Source organism: Falco cherrug, chromosome 3 (genome assembly GCF_023634085.1).
Source record: "Falco cherrug isolate bFalChe1 chromosome 3, bFalChe1.pri, whole genome shotgun sequence".
Taxonomy (NCBI): Eukaryota; Metazoa; Chordata; class Aves; order Falconiformes; family Falconidae; genus Falco; species Falco cherrug.
This window is the reverse complement of record NC_073699.1, coordinates 75873954-75884644: the sequence shown is the minus strand read 5'-3', so window position 1 is coordinate 75884644 and position 10691 is coordinate 75873954. Positions and strand designations below refer to the sequence as shown.

Genomic DNA, 10691 nt, shown 5'->3' with positions numbered 1-10691 from the left:
CCCCATCCCTATGGCTTCATCAGCTGCTTAGCTACCCCTCCTTTGGGATGTTTCCATATATTATGGAAACAACAGATTTACTGTGAGAAACCGGATGTTCTTATGTTTCTCTTACTGAAGTTGTTTTTTTTTTTCTAAACCTACAGATGCTTGGAAACTAGATGACTGAGTTTAAGTGTCCTCATTTAAATTAGACATGGCTTCTGCGGCGTGTCACTGTAGTTTCCCCAATTCTTTTTGCCTTGTTATAAAAATACTTTTCTTCCAGTGGAAGAACTGGAAATTGCTCTTTTGAATTTCATCTATAGATTCTTTCTTGCTTTCTTCATAATTACATCTTTCTGTTGATGGTAATGAAGCACCATAATTAGGTTCCACAGTTTTGAGGCTCAGGCACAGGGAATGCTGTGCTGGGTGTTCTGACCAGTTTCATCTTTCCTGATAGGCACTCAGATTTAACAGCCATGCGATCAAGATTTCACATACCGGAGCAGGCTCTCTCCTTGAATGTTTTCAGGTGATTCTTACTTGCACATTGATTTTTCTCACATTATTCTCTGTATCAGCCATTTGAAGCTTCATCTCTCTCTTTCTACCTCTCTCCTCTCTGCATCTTTTACCTTTCCAGCACACCTCTGTGACTGTGCAGCACCAACACATTTCACCCTGTGCAGACTCTCCCTCCTCCCTCTCATTCCTCTGGATCTTCCAGATGAGTAGCTTTCTTGGCAGATTCATGGATGTCAAATAATTTATTGTGACTTTAAACTCAGAGATCAATTGCCTGATGTCTACCTTGGTACTATGTTGATTTTATTCATCTTTGGCATCCCTGCCTGCTGTGGAGTCAAAGGCTTTCTTATCCTGCATGCGAGAAGTGGTCGCCTTAGAGATTTAAAACATATATAATTTTTTTTCAGTGCGGTGCAGCCATATTCTCTGCAATGGTCTGCTTATTTTCTTGGGAGGGGATTAGTAGGCTTGAGGGGTAGGAAGAAAGGGGGTCATGAGGTTGACTTTCCATGTCGCAGTTTTCAGGCAGCCATCTCACACTATTCCTTTGGCCACATGGATTCCTAACCTCCATGCACTGCCCTTCAGCTGTATAGTTCATCCTCTAGCCTTTTATTAAATCAGTGAAATCCTTGAAGAACTGTGTTGTTCTTTGTAATAGTCTAATGAACACATGGCTTAGCTGTTTGTTGCTTTAGTCGCTTAATCTACCAATAATTATGAAAAGGCATGTTGGAAAATTGATGGTCCTTGTGTAATGAATAGTGAGCATATAGAGCATGCCATTTTATGCCAGCTTGGGATAGCTAATATTGAAAATTTATAGAAACACATACCGATAAAAGGCATTTGCATAAGACTACATGTCCATTTCATTGGAGTTTTCAAAAGGGGGTTGGGTTTTTTTAATGCATCTGGATGCCTTTTATCTACCTAAAGAGAAGTTTTCACTTTTTACGTGATAAACAGCAGTGGAAATGTCCTCAAAAATTCATGCTGTGCCCCACAGGAGGCAAAGATCTGCTGTTTGCTGGGAACTATCTGATGTGATCTGCTTTCCTTTGTTCCCTGGGCATTGTTTTTTTCACTTGTTACCTGGAGCTGCAGAGCCCTGGATCATGCATTTTGTGGATTCTGGTCCAAGAGTCCCAAGGTCAGGAGGAGGATGTTGTCCAGCTGTCCTCCTGCTGTTGCCAACTCTCTGATGAAAACAGGATAAAATGCATAAACCCTCACTTTTAACATTCAGCCATGCCATTGATGGTATCTGCCTGTGCAATACTCTCTGCTCACCTGTGGAGTCCAGTGACTTTCCTCTGGCATCAGGAAAAGTGTGACACACTGATTTTTTTCATAGCCTGAGACTCAACTCTCCCAGCCCCCCAAGTAGCCATGGGACCTCATCACACAGAACTTGAGAAACAAAAGACTTGTATATTCAGCCCGCTGTTTGCTCACACAGAGAGGCATGCGAAAGCCAGGAACATAGTAAATTGTTCAAAATGCTGATTTAGTGAAAGAGAGGGAAATTATTTTGCTGATTAAATATTCATGATGTGCTTGTATATTACAGCATTAAGCTTATAAATACATGGATGTATTGCTGGCTGGTAGGAGGCTTTATAAAGGAAACTATTATCTTCCTTTTGCCGTGATCTGACATCTCCATGCACATAGAGATCTAGACCAGCACATGTTTGCAATGATGCCTATGGAAAAATTTCCTTTCATTAGTATTAAAATAATAAAGCACAACAATGCATTTTAATCTGTCTTTAAAACTGAAATACTCAGGTAATGAACTGTCCTGTAGGTTTACTTTATAAAGCTGTAAACATTTTATTAGAATACTTGGACTCTCAGAACAACCGGGGCGGTTGTAACTGACCTGGCATAGTAAAAACTCTTATTTCTTCTTGGTATTTGTACAGGGTTTACGTATTCTTCCTTATCATGTGAGGTTGCCTTTTTGATTTCATTCCCTTTGTATCTCACACAGCTGCCTAACTCCTTGCAGGCACATACAGACTCTCGGCCCTCCCCCAGACATCTGTTCTGCTTCTCAGTACCAGGTGCCAGAGTTTGAGCTTGTTTTGAGGAGGGACAAAGACAAAACCCTTCAAAAGATTAGACAGCAGTGATATTCTTAACAGCATTTGTGGTAGAATTTAATTTTTAACTTCTGTTTTAATTTAAAAAAACCCAAAAGGCATTAGCTAAAAATAGAGATTATTTCAGGTTTCATCTGGGAAAGGTCAGGCTTGGGTGGGAGTTGGTTTGTTGTCTGGGAAAAGGCTTTCCTCAATTTTTTTTTTTTTTCCCAAGTGAGCATACTGCTGTAGCATTACAGCAGTAAAAGGCCATGGCAACAGTAAACCTGTACCTAGTCTGGGATTCTATTTCCCATGTGGAAATATATTAGAAACATAGCTGTACCTTCATTACTAAATTTTCGTCCACAGAAGGTCTTAAATACCTTGCTTCTACTTGAAACACATCTGTTATGTGAAATTTCCTAAGCATGCCCTAAGCAAACAGAGGTTTCCAGGTATCTCAGACAGCCAGTATTGCTCCCATAAAGTCCAGAATACCAAGATGTATTCTACTGTTTATGTACCAAAGTGCTCCTGTTTGGTGTTTTGGGGTTGGGGGTTTTGGTTTGTTTTTTGACAGAGCTGAGCAGAAAATGCTTGCACTGTCAGAGCCAGAGCATTTCCCTCAGCAAGCAGCAAGGAGCAGGTGAGCACCGTGGGACCATCCCCTTCCTTAGTCTGGGAACAACCACAGTGTCCTCCTCTGTTTCCCCCTCCGCACTTGTCGGAAGTGACTGCCATGGTCACCCACTTGCAGATTTTACTGTGAGTCTTGGTTTAGCCTTAAAGAAGCAGAATGCAGCCCAGTATCTTTCTCTGTCATTCCCTACCGACTGCCTAGGGGCATTTTCCTCTCACCCTCTTGCATGCATGATGCATCAGGGGCATGGCCAGGCTGCTTCTGTTTTCTACCTTCTCACCCAGGCACCTTGCTTCTCTTCTTTTTTTCTCCATCTCGGTACGTGATAGGTAATGTAATTCTAGGTAAGCCTAGAAATGTGGAATAAATGGGACTTATTTCAGTGGCTGTGGTCTGGGTGGTGGAGCATATGGTATGAAATACAGAGTCGATGCTGGGTTATCATCAGCCCTAGGCAGGAGCTGCTCTGTAGTAGTGACTTACAAATTTACTTTTAGGAAGGAGGATTTTAAGTTGTTCTTTCTCCCTCTTTCTTTTCACCTCTCCTCAAGCATGTCTGTCTCTTACGCTTGCAGTCACTAAAGGCACAGCAGCTCTCTGTGGTCCTAAGTACTTCTGCAGAGACCTGAGAGAAGATTCTGCTTCTTCCAGTGTATTTCCCAGTGGCAAAACCAACCAACCGGAGTGGCTCAGCCACTCGCGGGCTCAGGCTGAAGCGAGAAGCATCGGCCATCTGTCCCAGAATGACTTTCTGGGATGGTCTTCAGATAATACACATAGGGCAAATGTGTAACAAGGGGAAATGACATTCAGCAGATTTAAGCCAGATAAAGTCGAGCACTTTGTCCCACACTAATAATCAATCTGTGAGACCAGAACTTTTGGAGGCCAGATGTATGTATTCAAGAAGGGATTAGGCAAATTCATTGAGGAATGGTCCTATTGAAAATGCTGGTCTGGATGCAGTCTCCCAAAAGACCCTGAACTGCTGGTTGCTGGCAGCTCAGCAAGTCTATCAGGGATGACTCCGTACATGTTTCTTGTGCTCTTTCTTTAAGCATTACTGTTGACTTCTTGCACACATAGCATGCTGAGCTAAGATGGGCTTTACTTTGGTCTAGTATGTCACTGCTTAGTGGCTCTTAAGATGGAGCTTAATCAGTTGATGAAACAGTCTGCATAATATTACATCCAGCATTTTTAGGGGAATGATCTCATAGGTCCCTCCAATAGTTTGGTCTCCTGCCTGAGCAGTCTCAGCAAAGGGGACGATAGCCTGCCACCCCAGTGAGACACCGCTGTACGCTCTGAGCCCCCAGATGGTCATCCCTGGGGGTGCTCATTAGCCAGAGACCAGCCCAGCCAAATTTTTGGGAAACTCAAAGATGCAAAGCTAATAAGGTTGTCATTAATAAGAGATGGTTACTGAGGGGCGTGATGCTGTTTAAGGGTTTTATTCTCTATAAGATAGGTTTTAAAAGGTCAAAACCAAATAAGAGTCTCTTTTCTACTGTACGATTTGCCTGCCCTTGGTAATATTCCTTCCTGCCCCCATTTCTGTTTGTACTGATATATGTCCTTGCATTAATAAACTCATAATGCATCTTGTTTACCCCTTCAAAGCTAGCCCTTGCAGCTTTCATTAGCATTTTAGGATATTTATGGCTTTGTAAATGACTGAAAATCTGAAATTCGTCATTACAAATTAAGAAAAATCTTCCTTCTACTTAGGGCTGAACCTCAGCTTTGGCCTTTGAGGGACCAAGCCACCTCTGGGCCTGCTAGACAAAACCAGAGTCAGACAGTGCCCAGATTTACAGCAGCAAGTGGCTCTTAGTTACTCAGATGTCTTTGATAATGTGTCATCTGCTGTTGCTGGCAGGCATCAGTGGTTAGGCTCAGAATTAATTTCTCTCTAGCTGGAGAGAAAACAAAAATATCTCTTCTGCAAGAGCAAAAAGAAGAGGAGGTAGTAACAGGGAGATAAATGAAAACAGCACCAGGCGTGTGTAAAAATGTGCGTGTGTGTGTGTATGTATATATCTCTCATATACACACCACAAAGTTTGAACGGCACTTTCTCTCTGTTAGAAGAAAACACTGTATTTCACTCTTTTTGTTGTGCTGTGTACTTTCAGCTTCAAAATACAGGAAGTTAAGAGAATTTTTAAGGTTTCAAAAGGGGTTTATCTTGTAATTGGTGAGGGACTAAAGAGTTGGTTGGGGAGGGATAGTAATCAAAGGAGCCTTTTCAGCTCTAAACTGTAGTCCAGAAAATCAAAGGGAGGAATGTTAATTGGTTTGTATAACATGATATTCTCAGTTCAGCGTAGCTTCAGCCACTCAATGGTACTTTTTTTTTCCTCTCTCTCTCTTTTTAGGTTGATTAAGTGAATAGAAAAAAAAAAAAAAAAGAAAAACGAAGCTGCTTTCAAGTATTGAAGATACAAGGCCAGGATGAACACGAAGGACACAAAAGTGACTGAAGGAGGTCTCAATGTCACGCTTACCATACGCCTTCTCATGCATGGCAAGGTGAAGCATTTACTGTCGCCACAGTAGTTGCCTGTGTATTGAGTGAGTGTGTGCAGTTACCATCAGAGCCTGACAGTGACATTGACAGAGGGTCTACTCCTCCTTCTCCATCTTGAGTCAAAAGCGTCATTGCCATGACTGAAAAATCACCCACTGCCTTTCAAGGCACCATATTTAAGTTTGCACTGCAGCCGAAATTCATTGGAACAAGCCCTGCCTGTAACAAATCCATTTTGAGCAGATCTGGTGGCAAAAAAAAAAAAGAGTTCTTTCGTTGATAGTTAGCCAAATTAGGCAGAGCCTTGCGTAGGGCTGACCTGCATACGGCTCGCCTTTCCCATCATTTGCTGGATTTTGCAGGTCTTTTTGAAATACCAGAACATTGAATTGTGTGGAAAAATTGCCACAGAATTATTGTCTGTTTCTGTTGAATGCAGACAGAATATTCTTCGTTATTCTGATGTAGCATCTTATTAGATTGAACCCCCTGATATACCAAGCGTTTGTCCAAGTCCCCTGTGGGTTTGTCTTGGAAGGCTGACTGTCATCTCATTTCTGTCCAGTGCAGCACTTGAGCATGCAGATAAGTGTGAAATCTGTGCCATAGACAAAGTGCCAATTCAGTATTGTCAGACTTAACAGTCTGATCGCCATTTGTTTCACATTGCCAGATCGCAAAATAGGCTTTTAATTAAAAAACACATTTCATAGGTTGGTTTGTATTATTTGCATCAGGCAACACCAGGCATTTTTTAGGCTTAGTGAATAAATATTATATAAAAGGAGGTGGGTTTTGCTCTTTCTTAGCAAGGGACAAGGAATTTATGTATATATATATTATTCTGGAGATCAAATTTGTATATATAAATCTAAAAAGTATTTTTACTCCTAGAATGTAATTTAATAACTGGCAATACATTTACATTTTAAAATAGTGCATGCTTTCAACCTGTGTGGCATGAACATACATATGATATACCCAGAGCACAAATAGGAGACGGAGGTATTTCCCTCTGTATTTTACTTACGAAGCTGCCAAGAAGTATGAGGGGTTACACTTGTAAGTTTCCAAATTAAAAACTCAGAAATTCGTTTATGTTAGATCAAGTAATGTATTTTCTCAGAAACGATATAATCATTTTGTTTGATTTTTTTTCCACCTGAAATACTCGGCTTCAGGCAGGCATCAGGTGTGTAAGAGCTGCATTTTAAGTAGGGATTTGTCAAACAAATTTAATAACAGTATCTCTTACCAAACCCACCTAAAATCTGTACAAATGTCTGCACTCAAAATTAGGTCTTAGGGGTTGATTCTACCAGGTTCTGCTCCTAATCCAGAAAAGAATTTGAACATGTCCTTATCCTGGTGGGTGTAAGTAGCCCTACTGGTTTCAGTCAAATTCCCCTGTGCTTAGGTGTGCTTTTTTTAACCACTGTCAGACATCTCTGCTTCTTTCAGAATCATGCCTTTAAAGCAAAATCCAAGAATCTTGTAAGTTTCAGGACATTTAAGTTAAACTGTAGGCTAAGAATTGAAACAAACAAAAAAAAAATTAAATCAGAAATGAAATTAGAAAAAGCTAATTTTCTGTGTTAAACATCAATGATTGTGTGTGCAACCACTTTTAACAATAATGGATGTTATATCTCCAGTCTTCAATGCATATGTAGCCCCAAGGGTCTAAATTAAACCCATAAAAGCTGTAAAGTTAACATTTTAGATGGGGCTATACCGTGCATCCTCAGTTAACAAGGCACGAAGGGTATACTGTTAACTCTACTATGCTCTAATCATGTATCCTATTGTGCCTAAGTATTGCAAAGAATACCTTAAATCATAATTTATTTTGGTGATAAAAGTCAGGCCCTTACGGTTTCTTTGATGTCATTTTTGTGATTCAGAAATTAGAATATAGAAGAATGAAGGATGTCTGAGTCAGTATGAACTCAGTGTGAGAAGGTCACTCTGAAAGCTGTATGTGCCTCTGAAGAAGAACATGTTTCTAGGCTCTTCCTTAGGATTTATTGTGGTAATGACATCAATGGAAATTGCTGATCTCTAATTAGTATTTCTAGACAAAACAATTAACTAAAGCAGAGCTTGGGCTATAAATAAGTGTCCATAACTTGAAAGAAAAGAGGGGAATTAAAAGGTTGTTTTAAAAAAAAAGTAGCAAACTGGATTCAGTTAGAAAATTTTAAAGAGCATTTTGAAGTTATTTATTTCTTAGTGTGTTTCATGGAAATATGAGGGTCAATCCCCACTAACCTTAACTCTATCTCTAAACCTTTATTACCAGCGTACCTTTGCGTAGGGAAGGTCTGTGTGCTTTGTGATGTTTGCATTCATTCTGATTGAAAGTCCATAACTTGTGCTACTGCACTTAGTTATCTCGGCTGTAAATTCTGAAGACTTAGGAATTTTTTAGCCTGTACCTTTCATGTGATAGGGGCTTTAAGTCAAGGATGGACATATTAATGACATAATTAAGCTAAATTCTGTACCTGAAGACAGAAAAATCAGGATTTGTATGAATGGACAGACCTCTGCAAGAAGATAGGGGATAAAAAAGCATCTTTAACAACCACAAGCAAAAGAAGTAGCAAAAATAAAAGACAACATTAGTGTCTGGTGAAAGGGAAACAGATGGGAACAGTCCTGAGCTCCAGGAGAACCCTGGGCCAGTGGTTTCCCACAGGTAGGACACCTCTCATCAGTCTTTGCTTTATCTTGCTTTGAGGAAAGAAGGAGCTGTACGTCCAGCTGAGCTCCTGCAGGGCTTGGTGCAGCCTCCTACTGAAGAGGCTGGGATGGCCACCTGGGGGACCAGCTCAGACACCCTTCCGCAGCGTAGCAAGATTTGGGAGCCACTGGCTGGCAATTGGGCAAGGCATAGCCTTGATTTTCTCAGGGCAGAAAATGGGAGGTTAAGGGAGGCCAGCAATTTTATCTGTGGAAGCAGCAAAAAGGCTTGTGCAGGCCCAGCAAAAAGCCAGCCACTATAAGGTATAAAAGGTTATTTACCTCAAGGTAAATGTTTCCAGGGCCTGGTATGAAAGGTGTCCTCCTGAGCCAGGACTTCAGAGAGTGTGTGATGGTGTAAGATGAAGGGCCCAATTTTCATCTTGTGCCGTGTTATGTCAGTAAAATGTTATGATAGCGTGACAGCCCTGAAGAGAAATGGGGAGCAACACAAAACATTTGTCATACATTCTTGCGATGAATTAGAGGGCAGGTGTTAGGGAGTACACTACAAGGGCAGTGCCCAGATGTTCGTCACATCCACAGAGAAGCAACAGTCTGTTTGCGGGAAATTTTAAAAGCAAAATTAGGAAAGACTTGTTTTGCAGATATGTGAGTAGAGGAAGAGGCTGCCCAGGCATGCTGCACTGTCTGTCACTGGAGGTTTTTAAGGACAAGTTAGGCAAAAATGAGTACATCCCATAAAGCTGCCATGGCACTGCAGCCTCTGCTGCTCAGGACCTTTTTGACTGAGTTACCTGAATGCTGCTCTGGAGAGAGGAGGAACAGAAAAGCCTTTTGAAGCATGTGCAGGAGTTGGATATATAGAGTATATTAAATAATAGAGATGCATTTTCATCTTTTATTAATGAGAAAGATGCACCATATTAAGGAATAAAGCTGTTTCATGCATTTCAGTAGAGAAAAATAGGGAATATGGGCTGGGGCGGCTGTTTACATTGCCCTACTTTTGATTTTTCATCTAAATCCTTCTGTTTCTTGAAGTAAAATAAAAAAAATCATTGTGTAGGGCAGAGACATGAATGGGTACAGATATTTTATTACCTTTGTCTTCCTTAAAAGTATAATTTCTGGGCAGGATTAGAATATTGCAGGGATTGCAAGATTTCTGCTTCCAGCAAAGGCAAAAGTGGCAGCATTTACCCAGATCAGATCAACATTTTTGAAGGGCTTAAGGAACACAAATTGAGTGTGTCTGTATTCCTGGGCAAACAGTCCCCAGCTGTCAGAGCCCTCTAAAGTAAGGCAGAGCTCAGGCTCCAAAATAAATGTGCCTTTCACTTTTTCTTCTTTTTTAATGTTTGTCAAAATCAAACTTCTGTTGGCTCTCTGCATGTTGTGGGGTCTTTGATGGAGCTCAGTGTTTCTTTCTTATCATTCCTTGCTTACCTTTTGCTGAATCTTTTATTCCCATGACTTGTGGCTGGGTGTGGGTTTTTTGCTTACTGCCACATGTAATGAGGTCAGAAGATTGTGGAGAATTGTGGCCTTGCCCACAGGTATCTGCCAACATACCGTAGTACTTGACTTCTACAGTGCTCTTTTCTATTTTTGGTCAGTTCATGCCCAGAAGTAAATAACTCTTGAAAAGTGCCTACTTTGACTATACTAGATGATGATGACATGATTTTGGATGATTTGGATTTGTACACAGACAGCATTAACAGGCTGATTCAGACCCTAGAGACTCACCATTAATGGTTAATTTTAGATGTGGATGGTAAAGAGACTGTGCCGGTATAAAGATGTTAAATTTCAGGAAAGCAGCTTAATGGAGATTTAAAAGCCAGGTCCATGAGGTGGAACAGGAGAATGTGTTCAAATGTGCCAGCATGGAAAGGGCAGCAGGGTCACATATCCACTTTGGTCTCCATCTCGTAATGGTGCCGCAGGAGTCTCTGCTTCCTCCCTCTGGTACAAACCTGCAGAGGCAAAAATGTATCATTTCCAAAGGCACTGTATGAAGGTGTGTGTTGATGAAACCATATCGGGTGCAATGAAGTCTGCAAGAAACCAACACAGAATATATTCATATATTGAGTCTGAGAAATCTTTTAGAGAAAGGGTACAGGAGTTCAGAAATAGAAAAAATGGATTAATAAAGTCAGGTGGTTAGGAAGAACAAGGAAATAATTTACAGGTAGGG

General features: G+C 40.8%; 1 protein-coding gene across 8 annotated transcripts in view; it reads left to right on the top strand.

Annotated features, from left to right (window-relative positions):
- Positions 1–439: 439 nt before the first annotated feature.
- LOC102046099 (poly(rC)-binding protein 3-like) overlaps positions 440–10691 on the top strand; it is a 67642-nt gene continuing 57390 nt past the window's right edge. For all 8 annotated transcript variants that reach the window (XM_055703959.1, XM_055703958.1, XM_055703957.1 and 5 more), the window contains exons 1-2: positions 440–517; positions 5628–5781. In XM_055703959.1, the coding sequence (XP_055559934.1) occupies positions 5704–5781 (78 nt within the window). In that variant the 5' untranslated portion in view covers positions 440–517; positions 5628–5703. The remainder of the gene's footprint in view (positions 518–5627; positions 5782–10691) is intronic.